Source organism: Leopardus geoffroyi, chromosome E1 (genome assembly GCF_018350155.1).
Source record: "Leopardus geoffroyi isolate Oge1 chromosome E1, O.geoffroyi_Oge1_pat1.0, whole genome shotgun sequence".
Taxonomy (NCBI): domain Eukaryota; kingdom Metazoa; phylum Chordata; class Mammalia; order Carnivora; family Felidae; genus Leopardus; species Leopardus geoffroyi.
Window position 1 is genome coordinate 9,546,515 of NC_059330.1, and position 13,607 is coordinate 9,560,121.

A 13,607-nucleotide genomic window follows, 5' to 3' on the forward strand; every position below is an offset into this window, starting at 1 on the left:
ATACATCGAAGTTCAAGATAGACTCAAGATAGACGAATGGATTTTAATAGAGGACGAAAAATTTATTGATACAGTTTCAGATTTCACATTGCAGTTATCCTTTGAGAGATGACGACATGCCCAATTTCGGTGCACCATCAAAGAGTAATATCCAGGCTTGTCTAAAAAGATGTTAAAACACACTTCCCTTTCCAACTACATATCTCTGTGAGACCAGATATTTTTAATATGTGTTTCAACCAAAACAGTATTACGCCTGCAGATTAGGTTAAATGTAGAAGCACATTTGAGAATTGTGATGCTCTCAAGGCAGACATTAAAAGGAATTTCCAAAATCAATTAAAAAAATGATACTTTTTCACTAAATGATTCTTTTGTTTTGGAATGTATTATTTTTTATTAAAAATGTTTTTTATGTTGACATGTAATGTGTTTGTTGTTATCTTCAAATGAATTTATAGATATTTATTCTTAAAACAATTTTTTTTTAAGTGTATTTTGAGGGAGAGAAGGAAAGCGCACATGTGAGGGGAGGGGGTGTGGAGGGGCGGACAGAATTCCAAGCCGGCTTCCTGTGCTGTAAGCGCAAAGCTGGATGTGAGGCTCAAACTCATGAACCTTGTGAGATCATTACCTGAACTGAAATCAAGAGTCAGATACTTAATTGACTGAGCCACCCAGGTGCCCCAAATTCATAAATATTTTAAATGTTTTTCTGTTTTAACTTCAAATTCAGTAAATATCATTATATATATCTCATGAATAGATCCTCCTTAGGGCCGGAGGTGAGGGACAGGGAACCCTTAGTTTTAGTTCTAATCAGGCCATCAGTTGATTCTGTGAAGCCCACCCCATCCACATTATGGAGGGTCATCTGCTTTACTCAGAAGTCCACTGATTGAAGTGTTAATCTCATCTAAAAAACACCTGCACAGAAACATCCAGAATAATGTTGACCAAATATCTGGGTGAGGTGGTCCAGCCAAGTTGACACACAAAATTAACCATCGCAAATGTCGATAACACTTCTTATTCTAATCTTTTAAATTACAATTGAAATGATAGGACAGCAGGCTTCCATTTTTTTAGAGTGTTTTACCATTTTTAAAAAGGCTTCAAGAAAACATGACAAAATGTCTAATATCTGTTAAAACAAAGTAGAAGATATATAGGTGTTATATTTCTGTAGGTTTGAATTATTACATTAAAAATTAATGAGTGCTTGGGGCGCCTGGGTGGCGCAGTCGGTTGAGTGTCCGACTTCAGCCAGGTCACGATCTCGCGGTCCGTGAGTTCGAGCCCCGCGTCGGGCTCTGGGCTGATGGCTCAGAGCCTGGAGCCTGTTTCCGATTCTGTGTCTCCCTCTCTCTCTGCCCCTCCCCCATCCATGCTCTGTCTCTCTGTGTCTCAAAAATAAATAAAGGTTAAAAAAAAATTAAAAAAAAAAATCAATGAGTGCTATCATATAGTGAAGCAAATGCTTGGAGAGGTAGGAGATTTTTGCATGTGATTGGAGGAATGTTGCATGGTAGTAAAATGTTGTCTCTTCTCTGTCCATCAGTGGAAGTACCAAAAGAATCGGTGGATACCAGCAAAGGAGGAATATAGCCTCCACACTGGAAAAATCCACATAGTAGCTATTATCTGATGCCTAAAAATATTGCAGCACTCATGAAGTCTTTTGCAAGCTTTTTAAAAAGTGTAGCCAGAGGATTCTTCCCTTGCATTCCCTAGGAGCATAGTGATGATTTTTTTTTTTTTTAATTTTTATTTATTTAAATCCAAGTTGGTTAACATACAGTGTAATAATGGTTTCAGGAGTAGTATTTAATGATTCATCACTTACATACAGCACCCAGTGCTCATCCCAACAAGTGCCCTCCTTAATGCCCATCGCCCATTTAGCCATCCCCCACCCAACACCCTGCCAGCAACCCTCCGTTTGTTCTCTGTATTTAAGAGTCTCTCTATTTAAGAGCCTCTCCCTCTCTGTTATCTTATTTTTGCTTCCCTTCCCCTATGTTCATATGTTTTATTTCTTAAATTCCACATATGAGTGAAATCAAATATTTGTCTTTTCTCTGACTTATTTCGCTTAGCATAATACAATCTAGATCCATCTACGTCATTGCAAATGGCAAGATTTCATTCTTTTTGGTCACTGGGTAATATTCCATTTTGTATATATACCACATCTTCTTGATCCATTCATCAGGGGGGCTCTTGCCATACTTTGGCTATTGTGTATAGCGCTGCTATAAACACTGGGGTGCACGTCCCCCTTCGAATCAGCATTTTTGTGTCCTTTGGATAAATACCCAGTAGTGCACTTGCTGGGTCGTAGGGTAGTTCTATTTTTAACTTTTTGAGGAACCTCCGTACTGTTTTCCAGAGTGGCTACACCAGTTTGCATTTCTACCAGCAGCTCAAAAGTGTTCCTCTTTCTCTGAATCCTCGCCAAAGTGTTGAATTTTTTTTTAGCTTCAGACTTTCACCCAGTTGTATGACTCTGACATTGGGAAATGATTTTTTTCTCTTGCTTCAGTTAATGCTTTAGGTTGGATCCTACTAGTGTATTCATTTGTAAACCAAAAATGAGAAGAAATAAACAGAATAAGAATATTGGTAATTTTAACAGTTGGAGTGGCAATAACTTATTTTCCTGTATGAGGAATGTCCCTGGGAGATGCCTATAGCTGAAGTCTGCTGAAGTACAGGCCCTGGAAGAGGTGCAGTGCAGAGAAGTGCCAGGGCTGGGATCCTCCAGTCTGCAAAGACAAGAGACCTTAAGTTTCATAGTCAGCAATGTAAGATTATAAATACAATAAATGGCTAATGTCTTACACCTACGTATGTGCACCTATACTCTTACAGATCTGTGACCCCAGTAGAAAAATGAGCAGTGTTACATAAACACTTGGTTTACAGAAGGGAAAATCCTGTTAAAAAAAGGAAATTTGTTCTCATCAATAGTAAAAGAAATTCAGTAACACCAATGCTGATTGGCTACACCAGTGATCAGATGTTGCTTATGAGATCACTGAATTCTTTTTTTTTTTTTTTTTTTTTTAAATTTTTTTCCAACGTTTATTTATTTTTGGGACAGAGAGAGACAGAGCATGAACAGGGGAGGGGCAGAGAGAGAGGGAGACACAGAATCGGAAACAGGCTCCAGGCTCTGAGCCATCAGCCCAGAGCCTGACGCGGGGCTCGAACTCACGGACCGTGAGATCGTGACCTGGCTGAAGTCGGACGCTTAACCGACTGTGCCACCCAGGCGCCCCGAGATCACTGAATTCTTAAAGTTAGTGAAGGGAGGTTATTGCAGCATTATTAACAATACTTAAACTTAAAAATTGCCTAAATATCTTAAAATAGAATTTTAAATATTTATTGGTATAGATTGTTTTTATGGAATCACTAATAAATATAATAATTTTGAAGAATGTATAATGTAGAGAGGTACGTGCAGTTCATGATTATAGTAGGTTAAACAAGATATATAACCACATTGGGTCATCCTGGTTTTATTTCCATGTGTACATATGTACACAGGTATAAAAGACAGGAAGGAAATGTATCAGCATACTTAGAATCCATTGCTGGTAGAATTATGAGCAATTATTGTCTTCTTTAACATAATTCTGGGTCTTCAACATTCCGATGAATGTGTTATTTTTCTTAGAAAATAAATGTATACATTGTATGTATTAGAAAAATACATTATCTGGAGGGGGAGAATAGCAGGAGTTTTGCCATTTTTGGCTCTTTGTACATGTATGGTGGTGAGTTGTTTGAAAAATTGTCCAAAAAATTGTCCAAACTTTTGATCAGTTTGATGAAAGCAATCTATTTACACAAAAAGGCCAGGAAGTGGTTCCCTAGAGGTAACTGCACATTAACCAGAACAGTTGTGAAACATGCAACCTTCTTGTTTAGTATGTGTGTATCCATGTTCTGTGTTATTTTAGACATGAAAGGGTTCATTTTTTTTCTTTCAGCTATTTAAATCATAAATTAATATTCTTTTTTCTATGTTTATTTTGAGAGAGCGAGAGAGAGCATGAGTGGGGGAGGGGCAGAGAGAGAGAGAGAGAATCCCAAGCAGGCTCTGTGCTGTCACTGCAGAGCCCGATGTGGGGCTCAATCCCAAGAACCGTGAAATCATGACCTGAGCTGAAATCGTGAGTCGGAAGCTTAACCAACTGAGCCACCTAGGCACCCCTAATTTAATATTCTTTTACTCCTTAGACTTCACGAAAGCCTCGTGAAGAGCGAGATGTGTCTCAATGTGAAAGTGTAGCTTCCACTGTTTCTGCCCAGGAGGATGAAGATATTGAAGCTTCTAATGAAGAAGAAAATCCAGAAGACAGTGAAGGTATCTTAAAGTCTTAAATTTAGTTGTGACTTCCGCTAGCCAAATCTGTAATTGTTAGCTTAGTCATTTGACTATTTAAGAATTGCTTCATGAAGGAAAAAGTATTATCGGTGTTTTCATGGCATAGAGACCTTAAACTTGAGCACAATGTATTTATTCCATCAACAAGCATTTATGTAGCACCTGAGATGGCCCAGTTACCACAACCAGAGGATCTTTAAAATGGCAGTCCGTTATCTAGAGAGATGTCTGTGCACCTATGTCGTTGCCATATTTATTTGTCCAGTTAGTACCATCGATTACATTTCCCTCTTTGTTGCACTGACTTTGATTTACTTCAATTTTTACAAAGACTTACTTACATATGTCATGTTTATGCTTTCGTATAAGAAGACTTAACGACCCTAGAAGCCCCAATAGAAAAGAATGTCAACCCAAGAAACTTAAGAAATAAAAATCTTTTTTGTCATCTGAAAAAATTAATGACCACTTCCTGAAAAAGTAAATGTTTTCTTAGTTTTTGCTAGTTAAAGAAAAAAGTCCAAATTTATTTCAATTCTTATTACTATTAAAGTTTCTATAGATTTCTTTTGTGAATTGACTGCTTCTGACATGGGGTTTTTCAGTGATTTTAGTAGCTCTGTATAAATGATATCTTAGATATGTTCATGTTTTGTATATGCAAATATTTTTTCCATCTCATTTGCTTTTTCTCTTGATGTTAAATTACGAGTTTAAATTTTGTATGTAATCAGAGCTGTTTATATATGTTCCTTGGTAGGTGCTCATATTTTAAGCTTAGGAAGTTCTATACCTTCTAGGAGTTTCAGAAATACTAGATTTTGTTTTATTTTTTTTTCTACAAGTTGCTGACTTTTATTTTTAAAAAAATTTTAAGTTTATTTATTTTGGGAGGGAGAGAGAATCCCAAGCAAGCTCTGCATTGTTAGTACAGAGCCCTAACTCATAAACAGTGAAATCATGACCTGAGCCAAAATCAAGAGTCGGATGCTTAACTGACTGAGCCATCCAGGTGCCCCTGTTGTTGGCTTTTAAACTGAAGTTTTGTTTTGAATGTGTTTGGGCTTTGAGCAATAAATAGCTTTTTTTCTGTGAGGTTTTCTGGAAAATGAGAATCCTGGGGCAAGCTCACTCTGGGGTGGCAGAAGGGTGCGTAGACTATGAAAGTCAGGATGGTGTGCTTATGGTTCTTAAGAGATCATGCAAGGTTGTTCATTTTCATAGGTTTGTTGCTGGTAGGTAGTATTCTCTGGGTTATAAATGTACATGGAGCCTATATTAACCCGCTTGGGCTGTCATAACAGACTATCACAGACTGGGTGGCTTAAACAACAGAGATTTATTTTTTCACGGTTCTGGAGGTTGAAGTCCAAGATCAGGATGCAAACAGGATTTGTTTCTAGTGAACCTGTCTTCCTGGCTTGCAGAAGAAAGGCTTCTTGCTTTGTCCTCACATGACCTTCCTGTTGTGCACATGTGCTCTTGGTATCTCTCTTCTCGTAAGGACACCACTGGTCCTAGTGGATTCGGGTCCCACCCTCATGGCCTCATTTAAGCTTAATTGTCTCCTTAAAAGCACTGTCTCCAAATACAGTTTCCTTGGGGGTTAGGGCTTCAACATATAAAGTTTGTGGGGGGACATAATCCAGTCCATAACAAATCCCAAACCTAATTATCGTAAATATGTTTATCTCAGAACACAGAAGCCTATCCGTACAGGGGCTCACAGATTTTCAGAAGCTGAGCACCAAAAAGTGACTTGTTTCCTTCTGTTTTCTTCCTGTTACTTTGTCTTGGTGTGAAGTTTTTTTCAGATTGTCACATAAGGTTATTAAGGTTATAAGGTTATAAATAAGGTCATTAAAGTAATTAAGGTTAAGTTTAAGCATAAAAGGTTAAGCATAAGGTTAAGGTTAAGCATAAAAATAATGTTTCTGTCTGATCAGGTGTGGGGGGTGGTGGGCACACATTCCCATCCATACAGGGGGTTATGTTGTGACTCCTAGACTAGTTTCTCGCGAATAGGAAATGAACTCGCCCCTAGAATTGTGCGATCCCCATTTCCTGTTGACTGAATTTCAAGGTGTCGAGGAAAAGACAGTACAATGCAGTTTACATGGCCTGTGATCTCATGCTTATTATCACTGTTTATCATGTGGCGCTGCTCGTGTCTGTGGGAGATTGTCGGCAGCGCGCGAGCAGAGAGGAAGATGGGTTGTTCATTCGACTGTGTGCGTCTCTGACAGAGGAGTTGGAGCAACAATAACGGAAACTTGACCAAAATTTGGGTTTATTCGTGTTCTTTTGTTCCAAGTCATTCTTTAAGGGAAAATAAAAACACTCATTTGGCTGGTGCTTGGTGAAGCATCTTGCCTTGGAAACACTCCTTCCTACTCTTCTGTGGCTTGGAGGAAGAAAGTAATCAAAGAAGTGCTTATGACAGGTGATGTCTGCTGCACGGTCATGAACATGGCTTCTAATATTGTGGAGACAAATGACTTGGTAACTTGCCCTCGGGTTTGAGGTTTTCCGTCGAATGGGAATGAAATGAAGTGAGGTTTTTTGTTAGCCTTTCAACATTTTGGTAGCATCTTTCATTAACAGTGATTGCTGCCATCTGTTTGGACCTTACTAAGTGGGAGGTTCTGTCCTGAGCTTTTGTCTGTGTTTTGTTTTGATTCTGTTTTTATATCTGTCACTTGAGCTCCCATGCGAACTCCAGGCTCATGCATCTGACTGCCTACTTAAGGTTTCCATTTGGATGCCCAAGAGCCAGCTTAACATCCAGAACAAACTTTCGATTCCCCACCACTGGACGCCTCCTTTCCCTCCAGTCTTTCCCTGGGGCAACAAATGACACTCTCCTACCCTACATGTGGTCCATCAGTGGATATTACCAGCTTTTCTTTAGAGGCACTAGTGAGAATCTCATCCCATCTCCCTACCCTCATTGCTGCTACTTTGGTTCTGAGCCACTGCCCACGTTCACTGCAGCAGCCCCCTGATTGGTCCCCTTGCTGCTCTTTGTCCCATTATGTTTCTGTGCCTTTACACCAACCACAACCAGAGTGAACCTTCTAAAGTGTCAATCAGACTGTGTTGTGCCTCTGTTCCAAATGCTGTGATGCTTTCACATTTCGTTCAGAAGCCTGGGACTTGTTGTGAGGCCCTGCGCGAACTGGCCCATACACCTCTGCGACCCTTTTGCAAACCACTTTTCTGCTTACTCACTATGTTCTTTGTTGTTGTTAATTGAGATATCTTTGACCCATAATGCTAGTTTCAGATGTCCAAACTAATCATTCAGTATTTGTATTGATTGAGAAACGATCATAGTAAGTCGTGTTAACATCCATCGCCTCACATAGTTACAATCTTTTTCTTGTGATGAGAATTTTTAAGATCTACTTTCTTAGCAACTTTCAAGTGTACGATATAGTATTACTAGCTATAGTCGCCATGCTGTGCATTACATTTCCAGGACTTACTTAATCTTCTAATTGAAAGTTGGAACCTTTTGGCTGCCTTCACTCATTTCTACCTTCTTCTGCCTCTGGTAACCACAAATTGTTCTGTGTGTTCATGGTTTTGTTTGTTTGTTTGTTTGTTTTTAAGATTCTTCTTACAAGTGAAATTATTCAGTATTTGTCCTCTGTCTGACTTATCTCACTTAGCATTATGCCCTCAGGGGCCGTCCCTGTTGCAAATGGCAAGAATTCCTTTTTTTTTTTTTTTAATTAATTAATTTATTTTCTTTTAAAAAAAATTTTTTTTTTCAACGTTTATTTATTTTTGGGACAGAGAGAGACAGAGCATGAACGGGGGAGGGGCAGAGAGAGAGGTAGACACAGAATCGGAAACAGGCTCCAGGCTCTGAGCCATCAGCCCAGAGCCCGACGCGGGGCTCGAACTCATGGACCGCGAGATCGTGACCTGGCTGAAGTCGGACGCTTAACCGACTGCGCCACCCAGGCGCCCCTTTAATTTATTTATTTTTGAAAGAGAGAGAGAGAGAGAGAGAGAGAGAGAGAAAATGAGTGTGGGGGAGGAGCAGAGAGAGAGGGAGACACAGAACCTGAAGCAGGCTCCGGGCTCTGAGCTGTCAGCACAGAGCCAGATGCGGGGTTTGAACTCACAAACTGAGTGATCATGACCTGAGCCAAAGTCATGCTTAACAGACTGAGCCACCCAGGCACACCCCCCCCACCCCCGTTTTTAATGGCTGAATAATACTCTATTTTGTGTATGTGTCTGTGTCTGTATCTATACCCCACATTTTCTTTATCCATTCATCCATTGATGGACACTTAGGTTGTTTCAGTGTCTTGGCCCTTGTAAATAATGCTGCAATCAATGCGAGGGTGCACGTATCTTTTTGAGTTAGTGTTTTTTTTTTTTCAGATGAATTCCCAGAAGAGGAATTGCTGGATCAAATGGTAGTTCTACTTTTAATTTTTTGAGGAGCCTCTATACTCTTTGTCATAGCTACTGCCCTAATTTACGTTCCCACCACCAGTGTACAAGGGCTCCCTTTCTCCACTTGTTATTTCTTGCCTTTCTGATCATAACCATCCTGACAGATGTGAGGTGATTGCTCACTCTGTTCTAACCACGTTGTTCTCTTTGCTGTTTGAGCAAAGCAACCCCCCACTTCGGGGGTTTTGCATGAGCCGATCCTTCTACCGTTTCCCCAAGATGTCCCTGGTTCGTTCTGCCATTTCCTTCAGGCCTCTGCTGAAATGTCACCTTACCTCTTTAATACCCTCTTCTTCACTGGTTCCCCAGTTTTGTTGCTCACTGTGCTTATGACCTCCGGATGCATCATGTACTTAATTGTTTGTTGTCCGTTTGACACCCGACTGTCAGGTCCTCTAGAGTGCAGTTTGGTCTTTTCACTTCTGTGTCCCCAGTGTACCCTGCACGTTGGGTGTTTTGTACCTAATTGAATGAGTGAGAGGATGAATTTGTAGGGTTTTAAAATACTATGTTATGCATTGAAAGTATCTTTTCCCATATGGTCAATTAAGTCTTTATTGTTTTCTGTGTGAATGATGTATCTGTAGCTTCAGAGTTGCCTATTTTGCTTTCAGACATTTCTATGTACCTCCTGAGGTTATACATATCCTGTCCTACATTATCTGCTCGAATTTTGAAAACTCTATTCCCTTTGGAATTATTTTTGTGTGTAGTGTAAGGTAGGGTCCATGTTTTTCTTCCAGACAAGGAGCCAGTTCTGAGGGAGCTAGTTTATTAAATAATCATCCTTTACCCAATGATTTGAAATGTCACCTTTGGTATATATTAATTTCCCATCTACTTTAGGATCTATTCCTAGGCATTGCCTTCTGCATTGCTGATTTATTTTGTCTATCACTCTGGCAATTGCAAACATGTGATACGTTGGCTTTGTGGTAAGTTTGACTATCTGGAGAGGCAGGCCTCTCACTCTAATGTTTTTCATACTTTTCTGAGATTTTCTCAGGGACTTGTTCTTCATATACACTCTAAATTAGTTTATCTAGTTTAAGAAATCTTTCTTGAGGCACCTGGATGGCTCAGTTGATTAAGTGTCTGACTTGGGCTCAGGTCATGATCTCATGGTTCATGGGTTCGAGCCCTGCGTCAAGCTTTGGAGCTGACAGCTCAGAGCCTGGAGCCTGCTTCAGTTTCTGTGTCTTCCTCTCACTCTGCCCTTCCCTCACTTGTGCTCTGTCTCTGTCTCTCAAAAATGAATAAACATTAAAATAAAACTTCTTTTAATTAAAAAAAAAAATCTTCCTTACCAACCATCGGGGTTCTCATTGGAGGTAAATATATTAATTTGGGGGGAGATTTAAATTTTTATGTTGTCTACTTCAAGAAAATAATCAAACACTGAATGCTGTAGTAAACATGTCTGTACGCTGTTCCTAATAGTGGCAAATTGGAAGTAGCCCGAGGGTCCAGTAATAGAGGAAAAGGGAAGTAAATTTAAGACATGTTCACAATCATTCAGTCACTTTATCCTTCAACAGATATTTGAGTCTCGCGTGCTAGGCACAGTGCTTGTCCTAGGACTTAAACGATAAGCAAAATGGAGGGTCCCTGCCCTCACGGAGGGAAGGACGATGGCAAAGGCAAGTGCGTGAGTGAGTTTTGGTAAGGTTTGGTTTTTAAGCAGCTCACTCTGGCATTGTGGTAGAGAATGGTCTGAGGTGGAAGATGGGAGGAGTTGTTTCTGGACTGGAGCGGCAGTTGTGAGGTTGAATAGAAGTGGATGGATTCAAGGGATCTTTGAATTTTTTTATTTTTTTATTTTTTGGGGGGAGGGATATATATATCCCAAGCAGGCTCTATGCTCAGTGTGGGACCAGATGTGGGACTCAATCCCGTGACCCTGGGATCATAACCTGAACTGAAATCAAGAGTCGTACGCTCAACCGACTGAGCCACCCAGGCGCTCCACAAGGGATCTTTTTAGAGAGAAAATCTGTGATGCTTGTCTACACAGAATATGGGGATCAATGAGAGGAAGGATTAAAAGATTGCTCGTAGGTTTCTGGTTTAATCGATAGTAAACAGTAGAAAAGAACGGGATTTGGGTGTGTTGAGTCCAAGTCTGGTGCAGGAAATACTGAATTTGTGATTCCTTTGAAATGTCTAGGTAAAGATGTCACAGATTAAAACTGCATTTATAAAATGAAACAAACGATGTTGGGAAAGACCAGGGTTACAACGTTAAATTAAAAAGTCTGTGTCATGTTACTCTAGAGCTTTGTTGTCCAGTGTGGTAGCCACTAAATACCTGCGGCTATTGAGCTCTTGAAATGTGGCTAGTCCAAATTGAGATATGCTAAAAATGAAAAATATAATCAGATTTTGAAGACTTAGTACCAAGAAAGGTAAAAATCTTATTGCTAGTTTTCTATGTTGATTACATGTTAAAAAGATAATATTTTAGGCATATTGGGTTAAATAAAATACATGATTTAAAGTTAATTTATCTCTTTACTTTTTTAACGCGACAACCGGAAAAATTAAAATGGCAGGTGTAACTCACATGATGTTCCTATTGGATGGTGCTGTTCTAGAATGGACTGTCAGCCCTCCTGGGTATAAAGAAAAGCACAGAAATGGGCTGGTAGAAATAAACTGAAATGTACCATTTCTGCGTACAGGTTTTTTAGTTTTGTTTTTCCATCTTCCTTCATTTTTCAAATTTCGTGTAAATGATTTTTCGATACTAAAGGCTTTTACGCTTTCAGTTTCAGAAGGTGAAAACAGTTTGATCTCTCCCTTTCATGCTCTGTAGACCCTTTAGCTTCCCAGTGGCTGGCGTACTTCGGTGAGGTCATGCGACGAGTGTCATTCCTTCTAAACCTACTTTGAAGCATGGCTTCTGCCACCCCTGAAACATGTCCATTATCAGATTTTTATGCTGTATCATTATCTTTAAGGTGCTGAAAATAGTTCTGATACAGAAAGTGCTCCTTCTCCTTCACCAGTTGAAGCTGTCAAGCCCGGCGAAGATAGCACTGAAAATGCGTCTTCTCGAGGGAACACGGAACCTGTGGCCGAGCTCGGGTCCACCTCCGAACCTGCGCCCGGTGCGTCTCCCTCCTCGGCAGTGCCAAGTACGAAACCCGTCGAAAATGAAAGCGCGGAGACCCAGGCGAATGACAGCATCACCGTAGAGGCAGCAGAGCCGATGGACGTTGACCGGCAGGAGCCCAGTGCTGAAGTGACTTCTGTTCTTGACCTCCCCGCGACTACCAGAACAGACTCTGTAGATGTTGACATGAGGGTGCCCGAAAACAATCCGTCTAAAGTCGAAGGTGATACCAAAGAGAGAGACCTGGAGAGAGCCGGCGAGAAGACAGAGCCTGGCGATGAAGACTTGGTGGGGGCCCAGCAAATAGGGGCCCAGAGGCCCGAGCCCCAGTCGGACAATGATTCCAGTGCTACCTGCAGTGCTGATGAAGATGTAGATGGAGAGCCCGAGAGGCAGAGGTGAGACTCGTTCCTCTAATACTGTTGTATTCTTTGCTCTGTCGGATGCTGAGTCACAGAACGGTGCCGGCCGCGGAGATTACTCCTGCGTAAACCTCGGCAAGTTAAAGGTGGTGTCCGTGCCATTATTACTGGGTTTTGATGCTCTTCATCTGCTTAAATAACCAAGAACAATTAGGTGCTCATAATTTTCAAATGAAAAAGATAATATTTTTTTCCTGCATTGGTTACATGCATCCCATATGTAGCAGAGGAGGGGATCTCATCTAACAAAACTTGTGAACGAAACCACAGATGAGACTGCCGTTCCTGGTGTTGGAAGCAGTAGGATGAGGTGGCGAAGGATGTGGTGGTGAAGGCGAGAGGCATTGGCTTGTTTGCTCTAAGACCGCACAGCCTCAAAACAAGGCCTGCTGTCCCTGTGCATTAGAGGGTAGAATATGTTGGGAGGAGAAACATGTTAAGTGTTCTGAAAACATTTTAGAAGGCATGATTTAAATATAAGCTCTAGGTAATTATCACAGTCACTGTTTGTATCAGTTAAAATTCTAGGTTATTCATATTTGTAATTGAAAATATGTATAACATACATGAATATAGAACTGTTTTTAGTCACTAAGTTAATAATACAAAACTATTTTATGTGTATGGTTTTTATAAGTTACAGTAAAAAGATAAATTTTTATAGGAATAGATACTGCTTTATTTAATACGTGTACATTCCTTGGGATTTCCTTTTCCTTGAAAGCAATAGAATCCCCTAGAATCACAGTAGAATGTTTCATTGGTGCAGATTCTAGAAATGAATTCGACTAAAAACATCATTTAATCAGAAACCCAGTTCAACACTTTTTTTCTTTTTCTCCCCTCCTGTTTTTTAAAAAGGAAGGCAAATAAGCCACTCACCCAAGTGCCAAATTCTGTTCATCTAAGATGAGGATTCTCTGTGTTTTTCACTGTTGGTTTTAGAAACTACAGGAAGGTAGTAACCTTGGAGGAATACCCGACGAGATGAACATGATAGTAGTCTTGAAATTCAGAAATTCCTCGTAAATGTATGGTGGTGGTCTTTGAGTAACACTCCAAAGTCTGCCTCCCTTCCCAACTGTCAAATAACACATCCTACATTTTCTACATCTGTAATACCATCTTTATTCTTTATGTATGATGTTAATTGTTTTCTTTTATACATTCTGATTTTCTTATCAACTTGTACTTT

At 40.1% G+C, this 13,607-nt stretch overlaps 1 protein-coding gene across 26 annotated transcripts in view; it reads left to right on the forward strand.

Moving 5' to 3' along the window:
• Positions 1 to 13,607, forward strand: part of NCOR1 (nuclear receptor corepressor 1) — a 162,475-nt gene that overhangs the window by 97,582 nt on the left and 51,286 nt on the right. For 22 of the 26 annotated variants that reach the window (XM_045487468.1, XM_045487478.1, XM_045487473.1 and 19 more), the window contains 2 exons: positions 4,252 to 4,378; positions 11,836 to 12,388. In XM_045487468.1, the coding sequence (XP_045343424.1) occupies positions 4,252 to 4,378; positions 11,836 to 12,388 (680 nt within the window). The remainder of the gene's footprint in view (positions 1 to 4,251; positions 4,379 to 11,835; positions 12,389 to 13,607) is intronic. The other 4 variants (XM_045487474.1, XM_045487485.1, XM_045487475.1 and 1 more) reach the window with 1 other exon arrangement.